Genomic DNA, 14,099 nt, shown 5'->3' on the forward strand with positions numbered 1-14,099 from the left:
TAAATGCCAAAATCAATAAGCTTTAAAACATTAGCAGTAGTCCTACCATTGTCACAGGTCCATTCACCAAAGGTCCAATTAGAGTTAACGGTCTGATTAGCATGATATGATCCAGCATTTACTGTACTGTATTCCGACAATAAACATTCCATTGTATCGCCATTATAATCATAAGATCTACACACAAAATCAGCCTGTGTTTCGCACATATTCTGGCACTCGTCATTAGTAGAAGCATTGAGTAGTTTGGAGTCATGGAAGAGGAGAGCACTTGATGAGGTCTTACTCCAGTTGATGATAGATGAAGGAAAACACTGATCTAAAACAAAAATAGGCAACTTTTACCATGGTAACATTTCAAAAGATTTGTAATGCCTTTTTTGATGGTAAATGTTAAACAAATTTTAAGCGTTGACTTCAAACTTAATTTGGGCATTATTTACTTTCTGTTATGAATTTTCCTTGGAGTTCAGTACCTTTGTGATTTTACTATTTACAATACAGTTACACAATCTATAGTTGCTTGACAAGGGGTTTTTTTGACAACAATATACTAAGGTTTGATCACATTAAAATTTTAAACAAAATAATAAAAACAATAATGGCACTGTCCAGTATACTTGTTTACCTCTCCTAGAAAACAGTTCCTTTTATCAAATTTTGATAAAAGTAAAACTTCATTTCAAATATCAGCACCTATTAAATGTGTTCCAGGCAACAAAAAATTATGGCATTTTAACCTCCACAACTAGATGAGGCATGATAATTATAAAAAATATAAAATTTACATGACTATCTTCTTATTTACCTTTTCCGCTAACATCTGACCATACTGATGAGTTAGTAGATAGACAGCCTTCTAGATGGTTGTCAGGCTTACGATCACCTACATTGTAACATTTACCATTTATATAGCATACATTATCCTGAAAAAATAACAGAAGAAATGTTTAAACAAAAAACATTAATATTGCAAAAAAGGGTAAATTTTATATGTAATTCTATTTCGATGTCATCATAAAATATTTTAAGAAATCTTCCAATGCATGATAAATTTTATGATTTTCATTTCTTACAACAAACAAAATTATGTTTGGTAAGTCATAAGGTCACTCTGTCCTGCAATACATGTACTCAGTATCCTTTAAAAACAAACATAGCAATATTTGCTCTATAAGTTTTATTTTATTTTATATTTGCTGAGTAATGTCTGTGTTGCTCAAGATACAATCTAATAATAATTTATGTAGCCTACGCGTAATTAATGTTTTCATATCTCCTCTACTGGGCAATGAGCAGGATAACCTACCTTTAGTTTACAGCCAGCAGGATTGATGCTGCAGTTGAAACAAGCAGGGTTGTAACTTATTGTGACCATGGGATCAGCTACATTTTCTGTACTGTTAACATTGCTGACAGTGACCTCATAGCTCCCTCTGGTGGGTAATGTTAAAGTCACCATACTACTACTGACAAACATGACCTCTACTTCAGACCACATTGAAGATACATTATATCCAGATTCTTCCACCTACAATTCAGTAAACAATAATCACCCCTTGAAATATATTACTTGGGCAGACTTTTTTAGAGACGAAACTAATAAAGATATAGGATGGCTTTATAGAATGAAATCTAAACTCCAATAAAATATGTGGAATTATCACTTATTTAAAGTATTACTGTTTTTCATCTTCTTGTATTTTTCTGTATACAATGACATTCTGTTTTATTTATTCATATTCTCATTTGTTATTATTTTTGTTCTTTCATTGAAAACATTACAATAAAGTGAAAATTTCTCTACATGTCTTTTTTTGGCACAATAACATAGTTTCTCATCAACTTTTACTCAAAATCTTTCTTTATTTATACAAATATTAAACTAATGATAAATTTAAATTCTTGCATCAATTTCATTAAACCAAAAAAAAAAATTTATAAGCTAATGCATACCATTATTTCTCTTATATAACCTTTGAAAATGTCACTGTTTACAAAGTTATAACCCAGAACATTGATCATCATATTATCATTCTCCTCCAACTCATTAAAGAGGTCTTTATCAAGGGAGGTAATCATTGCAGGAACACTGGCGTTCACACTGCAGTCAAAATCAATAAAACCCTCTTCACATTTACAAACACCTAAAAGACAATAGAAGAGTAAATATTCTATATAAATAATATAGTCAAAATATGTACAGTAAATACTTTAAGGATGTTCCCAGCTATTTCAAAATAACAAGCCATTTTAAAAGACTGACATACATTGAAGAAGAATATAAATGAAGAAACTAAATACCCCAAAAAATGAATCAAAGCGCGAAAGCGCTGTAAAGGCAGTTAATTACAGGTTGTGTGTATTTCTAGTCCAGTTATATCATTATCTTCCATAGAACAGAGGTGGTTTGTAGAATTTAAGATTTAGAGTTCTTTTGTACCTTAGTTCACCTATACATGTATCTATAGTCTACTGTTTACAGTATATTTTCTGTGCCTCGCCATGAAATGCATTTTTAGCCATGGCCTTGTCAGTTTGCTTTAAATTTATGAGTTTGACTGTCCCTTTGCTGTCTTTCGTCCCTCTTCTTTAGACATATAAGAACTTTTCCTTTTCAATATAAATAGACTATTTTTAATTATTGATTGTTTACGCATATTCTATGACTCCCATAAAAAAATAGTTCACAAAGATTGACTAGTCTCTGTACTGTGTGTATAGCAAGAACATCAAGTAACATAATGGTAAATGTACATAGTAACATGTCAACTTTTTTGATGACCATACCTGCCAACTGTCAGTATTTGCAGAGTATTTCCCCCATCGAGCTCGAGGCTCCCAAATGGAAATTTTGTAAAAGCAATTTTGTCGACTATTTAAAGAAAACAATTAATTCAACAATGGCTATAAGCTTGTTAATGCAAGAAGAAGCCAAAAACCACATTAGAATATATTTGAAGGGAATCCATGACAATCGCCCCATTAGCAAATAGCCCCACTTTTTCACTAACTCGCCCCACTTTAAAAAAAAACCTGCCCCAACCTGGATTACCAAATCGCCCCACTTGTGAACTGTATTAAATCCCGTTAATATTACTCCTGCCAACTCGCCCCACTTAATAGCAAACGATAATATCTAGATAAATATATTATTAACCAGGAAGAATTTAGTAATGCCAACTCACCCCACTTATGTAAAAAGATGTTATCCCATTGTATATAAGTTAAATTCTGTTAATATAACTCTTGCCAACTGGTCCCACCTAATGGAAATCGGTGAAATCTAGATAAATATATTATTAACCAGGATGAATTAAGTAATGCCAACTCGCCCCACGTATGGAAAAAGATGTTATCCCATTGAATATAAGTTCAATTCCTTATATTGCATTATGATACAATTAACAGGTTTCTTTTCAATTGTTATGCAAATAACTAAGCTTCAAAACTTACATTTATTCTTCAGTATATATCAAAAATAGTAATTAAATTAATTTTCGGTTTGTTTGTATTCTGTGTAGATTAGTTTTCATTAAAGTGGTGTGAGTTTTTATTTTTTATTATATATATATTTGTTACAACCTGTGATCAATTTTATTTGGCAATCGCCAATGGCAGTCAGCAGGGTTAAAGAACATCAGTTGTTCGACCTGTTAGTCAAATGCGTTTTGTTTAAATATACTTTTTCACTCTTTTGGAAAATGTTGTTTGTGCTGTTTTTAGACCCTTCTACAACGAAATTTGTTTGACATGCACACGTATAAAAATTGCGGTTTTTATCCAACGCAGTCATAGGTTTGAACGTAGTTTTCAATTTAGACTCGTATATATATATATATATATATTAATCTAAAAATTACTGTTTTTTTATAAGTAGGGCGAGTTGGCAGGAGTAATATTAAACAGGGTTCTCGCTAAGGCGAGTCCATGAGTCCTGGACTCAACAAAATCTGTCTGGACTCACCATTTTCAAAACTGGTGAGTCCACAAAAACATCAATATTGAAATATTTTGTATAAACTGAACAGTTACCATGACCCACCGTGGCCAAAAATGACGAGTCCCTGGACTCGCCTTCAAAAATCCTTAGTGAGAACCCTGATTTAAAATGATTTAACCAATTTCACATGTGGGGCGAGTTGGCAGGAGTAATATTAAACATGATTTAACCAATTTCACATGTGGGGTGATTTGATAAATCAGTTTGTGGTGTTTTTTTAAAAAGTGGGCCGATTAGCCAGTGGGCCGACTTGTCCTGCTTCCATTTGAAGGCCCCCTTGAAGGTTTTGTATGACTATATGAACCATCTTTCACGTAAAACCCCCATGTGCATTTTGAAAAGTTTGCAGATATGTTTCTTACTCCAGGCAAAATCTACCGGTATGAATGAAAAAAAAAAGGTTCCAATTAAGGCTCTGTGGCCATAACAGCTGTCTCATTAGCATTTTAACCACTTCCCATATTTGCAATTAAAACAATAGAAGAAAATTATTCAACGCAAAAACAAAACTTACTTGTAAATATGAAATTCTCTTTACGGTATGAGTTTTTCTCCTTGTTTGAGATTGTACAGTAGTACCTGTAACTGCTTATACCTATTTCTTATTCACTTTTGCTTGATAAACTCACTAAATATCATATACATTGAACCACATCTCCTTATTTTTATATGCATTCCAATAACATAAACAATTGTAATTCAATTCTATATACCAAAGCAAAATGAACTGCACCACTTTCATTCACTAGTATGCATCTTTTGGCAAAATACAAGACTTTGTTCTTAGATGACACAATTAATATAATATATATTTATTGATAAAAAAATAAAATTTAGTATACAACTCTTTAACGGTATAAAAAAAAGCACAGCTGTGTCATAAATTGTGAAATTTGTGCTGAAAACATAGACATTGATGGTATTTGAGTAATTCCATATGTGAAGCTCAACATTAGCTCGTCAGTTGGTGGTGGACAGTTATAGTTCCTTTCTGCAGGCTAGGATGAATGACTTTTCAGGAAAACCAATTTCACAAATCAAAACTTTCCTCTAGCATGTCTAGATTTCTCCTACAATATTCATCCAGTTTAGTTCTTTTGTTTTAATTGGACACCGTCCTGATTTTTAATTTTGCAAACCATTCAGTCTCTTGCTTGCAAATGGTGCATGAAAATAGGATGGGTATGGCAGTATACAAGTCTCTTTAAAGTGGGTTTGTGCCCTGAAAAAAAGTTTTATAACTTAAGTTTAATTGAAACTTGTGCAACACATATACCTAAATAACTATATAACATAGAAGAGAGCATCATTCGTGTCAATGTTTTGTTCCTGTTTACATTGTCATTGATATTTTTTCAGAAAGCCTGAGGCATAGCTCATGAATTCCTGTCATTAGACATTACATCCTAAATTAACATAATTACTGCTAGAATGATTATCAGTATGATATACGTACACTATCATTGTACAGCCCAAGTCTTCAGTATATATCATTGTTGCATTCATTCACTCCTGTGTTCAGTCGTTCAAAAATTTCTAAACATCAACAAATGAACTTTAATAACAAACAAGAAAACACTAGAAAAGATACGTACATACAACCCGTGTTTAAGTGTATTTGAAAGAGAAATAAATCTGGTTAAACGATGTAAAAAGGAGAAATATATCTGGTTAAACGATGTATAAAGGAGGAAAAATTGTAGATATTGCATTACGATGCGTTCTACCTAATAGCACGTGGATATGTTTACATATTTAGACTTGACCCAGTATGACCCGTACCTTGCAGGTCACCGCCGTTGTTTAAACACTTGACTACAGTCGTGTATAAGCTAGACAATAAAAAGCTTAAGCCTGTACTATTTGTGTGAAGTAAATGTGTTTGTTCTGTACATTTAAATTGTTTTACCTGATAGCAAGAACGTATATCTATCCGTTTCCTTCTCAATTCACTTTGTCAAATTCCTCGAGCTTCTTCAAAACATACGTATTACTGCGTCGGAAGTGAAAAAAATACGAGAAATCCTCGTAAAATAATGCTATTTTCAATTTTGTGGAATCCATTTTGTTATATTAATTATACAAAGATAAAAAAAAGTTACGATTAATTATGAATTTGCATATCATTATACGTTTATGGACTATTTTTTAAGTCGGTAAATCATGTACACATACACACGTAGATTGGCTGGTACCCGATTGTAATGTTACACATCGAATAGCTAATACCCGGAACGTAGTACCGGGAACCAGGATAATACATAGATAACATACATAACTAATACCGAAATTGAAAACGCTTTACGGTTTCTCGTTCATAAACCGAATTCCGCTTTGAATTATAGAAGATGCAATATTAATCATGTTCAGTCGACTTTTCATTGTTATATCAACGTCTGAACTAATTAAAGAATCTTTAGATGTCAGATAACACTTGAAATTGACCCGACCTCTTTCCACACGGAATATACAAATAATGATAGTTTGTAGTCAGGTTGACTGATTATAATGCAAAATACACACTTATAACAAGTTCTATAAAACGAACAATACACACTGATCGTTTCTTTAGTCCCCAATGTAAATGAAAGAAACAAAAACCATATCATACCATAAAAAGAAGAGGAGAAATTCGAACATTCCCGGATCTATTTCTGGCCAAAAGACCCCCAGCATGGATTGCGTATGAAAAGATGAACCTCATGACTTAAAAGTCAGGCCTTAAAGCACTGCCTTTAAAAATTAGTGTCCTTGTTTTTGTGATATATGCCAATGAAGGATGAAACACATAAATCTAAATGATTTTAATAGGTGGAACAACAGTAACTGATTTTAAGTGATTAAATAGTAGAACTAAATTTATGCAAAGTAGTAAATATTTTAAAACATTGCATTTTAAATACTTGCTGCAACTTTATCAATATTTTCAAAGGGATATCACATACCGTCATCACATTGACCATTACTGCTACAATCGAATGGACATAGCGACACATCAGTTACTGTTACAGACATGTTCTTTAGTAACTGGTGTCTACACCTCTGCTCTAAGTCTTCGTCTATTATAGAACCATACATTGACATTCCAGAAAACTGAAACAGAGCAAAAACATTCAATATCAATAAAGCACTATCAATTTTAACTGACCCATAATTGTGTATGCTATTTTCAGGAATTTTTTTAATTTTGCATTTTACAAATTTTGGTGTTCCAATTTCAAACATATGAAATAAATATTTCAATCAAACAATATTCATATTTTCTCTCTGACAATTCTGTAGGATTGAATCTTGAATGTTTAATTTCACCATTGAAATATGATTTTATCAAAAATCCTAATCCACTTAGCCACTTACCTTTATATTGTGTACACAGTTATCGATGTCCTCTGTCATGAAGTCTACCACACCTCCACATTCTTTGATGACATGATCAGTCTGATTCTTACAGTAAGCCACCCAGTAATGCCACTTACCTTTATATTGTGTACACAGTTATCGATGTCCTCTGTCATGAAGTCTACCACAGGGGCGGATCCAGGATTTCAAGTTAGGGGGGCGCAACTTTTATTTTCGCCATACGGAGCCATGCGAAAAAATTTTGGAGGTTTTTTAAGGTAAAATTATTGAAATATTCTTCTTAAAGGGTGTAATGTTGATATCTCGAACTATTGTGTGTTAAAATAAGCGAGGAATTAAAGTTTAAAGCTGAAACAGCCTTGAAGGCCGTACGGTGACCTATAGTTGTTAATGTTTGTGTCATTTTGGTCTTTTGTGGATAGTTGTCTTATTGGCAATCATACCACATCTTCTTTTTTTATATCAATCCACACCTGATAACAATCTACAGATAGACGGGCGGACAGACGGACGCAAAGTGAGACGAGACAGATCACAATTGCGCACCAGACCAATATGTTTTTCAAACGAAAATTTCTACTTTTACCAGCGATTTTTAATTGTCCTTATTTTACTTTTTTGATTTTCGGAGGTCGTGCCAGACTTAACTGTGTTCGCCATAAACAACTAAAATCAAATTTAGATGCATTTACGCAGTTATGTTTATTTTCTAGGGATCCAAGCATACAGTAATACGGTACAGATTTCGGCTAAATGTTTAGGTTGCAAATGAGAAGTAAATATAGACACAGAGATACAAATTAATAAACTAACCTTTCGCTTGAAACAGTATTTCTATCTTTCATTACGGATATTATAAAAGAATCTCACCTGCCGACTGCTTTCTTGACCGTGTCATGATGAAATTGTGAAAGTGAGTAAGGGATGTGTTGGAACTTCAATTATCCAACAAATTGATTATAAAAACCGCAAATACAATGTAACATTTGTTTTTACTTTAACTGCTAAAAACCTATTATATTTGTCATCAAATGCAGCTCCGCGTTTGACACCTTCCTTTGAAATCATTTATAGAACTTTAATAAAGCGTAGGTCAGTTGATTAGTAATCACGTTGACTCTGTAAAACTGACCGTTTTATATACTTTGAATGTTAAAAAAGATTGAATGGTCTCTTCTGATACATTAAATATGTTGAAGTCGACCCATGCTTTGCAAATTTTAGGGGGGGCGCACGCCCGCCACGCCCCCGCCTAAATCCGCCCCTGGTCTACCACACCTCCACATTGTTTGATTACACGATCGGTCTGATTCTTACAGTAAGCCACCCAGTAATGCCACTTACCTTTATATTGTGAACACAGTTATCGATGTCCTCCGTCATGAAGTCTACCACACCTCCACATTGTTTGATTACACGATCGGTCTGATTCTTACAGTAAGCCACCCAGTAATGCCACTTACCTTTATATTGTGTACACAGTTATCGATGTCCTCTGTCATGAAGTCTACCACACCTCCACATTGTTTGATGACACGATCGGTCTGATTCTTACAGTAAGCCACCCAGTAATGCCACTTACCTTTATATTGTGTACACAGTTATCGATGTCCTCTGTCATGAAGTCTACCACACCTCCACATTGTTTGATTACACGATCGGTCTGATTCTTACAGTAAGCCACCCAGTAATGCCACTTACCTTTATATTGTGAACACAGTTATCGATGTCCTCCGTCATGAAGTCTACCACACCTCCACATTGTTTGATGACACGATCGGTCTGATTCTTACAGTAAGCCACCCAGTAATGCCACTTACCTTTATATTGTGTACACAGTTATCGATGTCCTCTGTCATGAAGTCTACCACACCTCCACATTCTTGGATGACACGATCGGTCTGATTCTTACAGTATGACATGGCTATGTCTTCTGTCCACACACCTTGCCAAGTCGCAGCCTATATCAAATATCATTAATAATCAATTAAATTGCAGTTTAAAACAATGTTAGTAGACTAGGTACATTCTATTGTATATGTATGGTTTCTCCCTCAACAGGTACTCAGATTTTTTTAATTCCTTTATTCTTAATCCTTCCTTAGCTGAAGTACATTTAGACATCTTCAATTATCACTAGCTCATCATATATTCAAAACATTCTAAATTCTAAGATTCACAATTTTAGGTGTGAGTGTCCCCAGTGGTAAATCAATGAAAGCCTTTTGGACATGCCCAATTAATGATGTGTGATGTTTGTTCAGCAACCACCTGTCAATCATTGGTGCTTTATTATTTCTGCCATATATGAGACAACACATCTTAGATATAGGAAGATGTGGTGTGAGTGCCAATGAGACAACTCTCCATCCAAATAACAATTTAAAAATTAAACCATTATAGGTTAAAGTACGGCCTTCAACACGGAGCCTAATCTTGCAGGAGAACAACTTTTAACTTTTGACATCTTTTTTTCAAAGGTAATACTTATTTTGTTCTTCTCAATAAATGGATCTTAATCATTATAGTTAACTTATATAAAACACAAACAAATAGTATACCTTGTCAATAGTTGTGTCACAATCTTTGAAGACACCTGGTTTAGGTATGGTAGAGTCTGGATCACAGTACTGTGGGAACATACTCATAGTCTTCAAATAATCGGTTTTATCCATACCTGTACATAATATGTTCAAACATTGTCATTATTAAGCATCTAATATCAATCTTTTGAAAACTGATGTTCGAGTTTTATATCAGGATAAATAATTTCAGAACCTTTGCTTCATGCACTTGAAGGTAAACATCTGTTACTGATATCAGAATTATTACAATGATTATCTTACCCATAAGTGTTACAAATGGTCAATGTATGTCTTACAAAAACAAAGAACTCTTTAACAAAATGTGTTTGAGATCCAGATAATATACTTTGTCAGATAGATAAACGTCAATGACACAATATTTAAAGGATCTCAGAGTAGAAATATGTTATATCTTACATCTTTTCTTGGTTTTATTTAAAACTGCTACCCGAAATTAGCATGGCCATTTTTTTAAATTTTATAATTTTCATCCACATTTTTTTTTAAATTTCCTCATGAGCAATGGCAAATTCAATTGTTTAAAAAATGTTTGATTTATGAGACTTACACCCACTGAGAATCTACCAAACTTATACAGTATTTACCTCGACTAAAATCTTTAGCTATCCCACAAGTCCTCACTTCCCCATAGTAACCACAATCTGCAGTTGTACTAGAACAATCACATACGTCCATGTCTGTTGCCATAGACACAGCAGGCATGTCCGGACATTTACCAAGATAAATAGAATCTTCTGTTGGAACTCTGAATTTATTAATCATGTTATTTATCAACTGTTCAGTAAAAGGTCAATACATGTAATGTTTTTAAGTCTTTTAGGTCTAAAATTTTTGAAATAGAAAGAAAAAGTTGGTTTTTACTTAATACAAAGATGAGGAGTAAAAATATATAGTAGAAAACTTTCAATGCATATTTTGCATAAAGATTACTTTGTACCTTGCAGATTAAATTGCACAAAATTCAATGCATGTTAAAAAACATTTAAGGAGCTATCTGTGATTCCACTAATAGATAAACGCTATAAACTAAAGAGGTCTTCAATTTATAAACTAATAGTCTTACCTCCAAGAAGTAACAAAGTCATCTACATATCTACCATTAGCTTGGCTAAAGTTACCATTCATCATCATGAAATCATTGGTAGCATTGTTGTCATATGTACCACATAAGCCTGCAAAACAAAAATCTCCTTTACTAATTCCTTATAAAATTTCTTCTACTGTTTATTTAGAAATTTTATTCAGAAATTTGTGCAATGTTTTTTCATATATGAATATGTCAGAAAAAATTTAAAACTTGCATCATGAATTTTAAATGCATTATTTGATTACACTTTTTTTTAAAATTGCAATTATTGATCCTGAGTGTGTGTCCATTGCTTTACAACTGCAATAACAGTTGAACACAAAAATTTAGGAATTTATGGTATGTAAAAAAAAATCTATTGCTAGCGAACACTTAAACATTGTCAGTTATTCATATCAATTTGAAAAACACAAAAACAAATAACCTCCCAAATTTTTAAGTAATTGAAGATACGAAATTGATTTGGGTTTAAAAAATATTTTTTTTATGTTTAAATCCAAGAAACACAACATGAGCCAAGAGATTTTTGTTACCAACCCATTGTCATGTCCATGTCCATCAAAGAAGGATAAAACCAAACACTCAAGTATCCATTCTGACTTGTCTTAATCATCAGTTCACTGCCTGATGGTAAATAAATCTGGAAAAAAACAATCATTTCTATATAAGTATGGAGTCAATAATATTTTTAAAAGTATCTATAAAGAAGTTTCCCTTAGCAATTGATTAAAAAGTCAGATAAGATATATACTGAACTCCTAGGAAAATTGAAAACTGAAACTTACCTTATCAAATGGCAAAATCAAAGGCTCAAACACATCAAATGAATCAATAACAACTGTCATATTAAGATTTATTTTGAAATGTTTTTCCCTTGACAATATCATGTAATTGCATTTATATGTCATTATTTTAATATATATCTATATTTATTTATTGTCGAATGTGTGCACAGTAATATCTAATCAAGCTTACATCATACTGGGTTCCTTCATGGACTGAAACCATTCTGAAGTCTGGGTTAACAGTTCCTATCCTGTATAACTGTGCTTTGATTGGTTGTTCTGGAATGATGGCTTCCTCATTGTCCCCTCCACACTTGTCCAGTGTAAAGACATCATCATCTACTCTAACAGATACGCCACAGATACATATCAACTTTAACCCTCCACAGTGGCGATGGAAGGTATGGATCTGTAAATATACATACAAATATTTATATAACAGATATGCCACAGATACATATCAACTTTAACCCTCCACAGTGACGATGGAAGGTTCGGATCTGTAAATATCATAGATGCCAACCCCCTTTTGACACAATCAGTAACAAACTATCAAATTTTCCGTATTTTTGAAATGTTTTCAGTAATCATTCATAAACGTGCATTTATCCATAAAAAATACTGACGAGTGGTTGCATAGTGATGTGCACTAAAATTTGTCGTTTAACATGTTGTCTGTAGTATGTATTCCATTAATTAATTGTTCAGATGTTCTCACCTCGTACATTTTCGTTTTGTCAAGGAGAAGTAGAGAAAGGGGAGAATGCAAGTTTGTCTTTTCGGAAGTCAGTTAGTTACTCAACAATAGGTTGATAACTCCCGAGAAACCAGAAGCATTACATTGGCGTTTTCTAAATACCGGACCAGGACGGAAAAGTAATGATAAAAATCCGCGTTTTACAAAATTGAACGGCGATGATTGGTAATCCGTAACTATTTGACTTTGACCGTAATAACGTAGTTTTTATCGCAAAATCGGAAAAACTACGCAAAAATCATAATGGTTGGCATCTATTATGAAATATACATACAAACATTTAACGATTTTGAAGATCTTATTTCTATAAATGTAGTTTCATTGTAGAACTATTTTATAATAAAATTCTGTCCCTGTACTGAACGGGTCTTAGTGGCCATGTGGTCTAAGTAGTTCAACTACTGTATCCCTAGCCTGTAAACACTGAGGTTGTTAGTTTACATACCGCACTTGGCAGGTGTGCTTGACTCCAATCGTAATCATTTTAAAGTGAAATCTGCTTTAATTGTTTAGATTTAATACAAACTTTGATTTTTTGTGGGATTTTTTTTCATCTGTTTTTACAGATTTTGATTGATAAATTTTTTGTTTACCCATAGTCTGTGTTCAGTACAATTAGACATTTAGTCATAAACACTTACTTCAACAGGCAATGATTTGTGTTTGTAGAAAACATGCTCTCCTTCAGTCATACCAGTGTAATAGCTAAAAATAAAGTATATAACTATATGTGAAAAATACTGTGTGGCAAATAGTTAGATAAGTTCAAATTGTACAGATTAAACACCGAACATTACTTCATTGTCACTAAAAAATCTGGCATTTTGCAATAAATATTGGTTTGAAGGTGACAGGACTGTTTACAGTAATTGGTGAAAATGTACCTATGTATAGTTGAAGTTTTAAAAGAGTGAGTATATTTACAAAATTTGAAAGATATTCCAATGGCACTTTAGCAATGCTTGTTAACACTTTACCAAAAAACATGAATTCACTGAGTGCACATATATATATATATATATATATTTTATTTTATTTAACCATGTTCTAAAAAATGATCATTTGCAGCCAAAGGATTAATTTAAACAATATATGAATTGGTTCTAAGGATTCATTTTTTGGTTGTTGTTTTTTTTTGTAGGTCAAAGTGAAAATTAGGTTCTGTGAGATAAGGAGTGAATAAAATGTTCATTTAAACCAATGAAGATTGTACCTGTTATCAAAAGTCTTTACATGTAATCCAGTCTGTGCTGTACATACACTACCCATGTCAGAATCTTCTACTGTAACCTGTAAAATATATAACAAATGGTGCTACATGACAATGCTATAAGTAGATGTGAACTATTGCTCAACATGCTCAATTTAAAATGATATCCAAGCTAAAAGTATTCTTCAAATTTATAAGGATTTGAAGAGAAATGAACTAGGTTCATTTTACTGAGAAAAATGTGACAGATGTACATATGGAAAAAAGATGAATTGATAGGTGGACAATCAG

General features: G+C 32.8%; 2 protein-coding genes and 1 long non-coding RNA gene across 3 annotated transcripts in view; all 3 read right to left on the reverse strand.

Moving 5' to 3' along the window:
- Positions 1–14,099, reverse strand: part of LOC134716897 (uncharacterized) — a 154,448-nt gene that overhangs the window by 130,090 nt on the left and 10,259 nt on the right. The window contains exons 8-21 of the mRNA XM_063579912.1: positions 13,812–13,888; positions 13,240–13,303; positions 12,032–12,250; positions 11,594–11,696; positions 11,033–11,141; positions 10,554–10,714; positions 9,925–10,040; positions 9,184–9,324; positions 7,361–7,474; positions 6,949–7,096; positions 1,957–2,147; positions 1,310–1,531; positions 809–926; positions 47–319 (exon numbers count right to left, since the gene is read on the reverse strand). Of these exons, the coding sequence (XP_063435982.1) occupies positions 47–319; positions 809–926; positions 1,310–1,531; positions 1,957–2,147; positions 6,949–7,096; positions 7,361–7,474; positions 9,184–9,324; positions 9,925–10,040; positions 10,554–10,714; positions 11,033–11,141; positions 11,594–11,696; positions 12,032–12,250; positions 13,240–13,303; positions 13,812–13,888 (2,056 nt within the window). The remainder of the gene's footprint in view (positions 1–46; positions 320–808; positions 927–1,309; positions 1,532–1,956; positions 2,148–6,948; positions 7,097–7,360; positions 7,475–9,183; positions 9,325–9,924; positions 10,041–10,553; positions 10,715–11,032; positions 11,142–11,593; positions 11,697–12,031; positions 12,251–13,239; positions 13,304–13,811; positions 13,889–14,099) is intronic.
- On the reverse strand, positions 4,804–5,991 carry LOC134716263 (uncharacterized). Its single transcript, XR_010106854.1, has 2 exons — positions 5,913–5,991; positions 4,804–5,225 (listed from the first exon to the last, which is right to left on the reverse strand). It is a non-coding gene; the product is annotated as an uncharacterized LOC134716263 (long non-coding RNA).
- Positions 8,720–10,698, reverse strand: LOC134716262 (uncharacterized). Its single transcript, XM_063579144.1, has 3 exons — positions 10,554–10,698; positions 9,925–10,040; positions 8,720–9,324 (listed from the first exon to the last, which is right to left on the reverse strand). The coding sequence occupies exons 1-3, from the start codon at positions 10,669–10,671 to the stop codon at positions 9,109–9,111; spliced, it is 450 nt and encodes a 149-aa protein (XP_063435214.1). The 5' UTR covers positions 10,672–10,698; the 3' UTR covers positions 8,720–9,108.

This window comes from Mytilus trossulus, chromosome 4, assembly GCF_036588685.1.
Source record: "Mytilus trossulus isolate FHL-02 chromosome 4, PNRI_Mtr1.1.1.hap1, whole genome shotgun sequence".
Taxonomy (NCBI): domain Eukaryota; kingdom Metazoa; phylum Mollusca; class Bivalvia; order Mytilida; family Mytilidae; genus Mytilus; species Mytilus trossulus.

What these genes read in the sequence shown, in the direction of transcription:
- LOC134716262 (XM_063579144.1), bottom strand. Translation starts at nt 10,671, where the DNA reads ATGCCTGCTGTGTCTATGGCAACAGACATGGACGTATGTGATTGTTCT. An exon ending in AGCTAAAGATTTTAGTCGAG is followed by an intron (nt 10,041 to 10,553) that starts GTAAATACTGTA and finishes TATTATGTACAG; the next exon opens with GTATGGATAAAACCGATTAT. An exon ending in GTGACACAACTATTGACAAG is followed by an intron (nt 9,325 to 9,924) that starts GTATACTATTTG and finishes TATTTGATATAG; the next exon opens with GCTGCGACTTGGCAAGGTGT.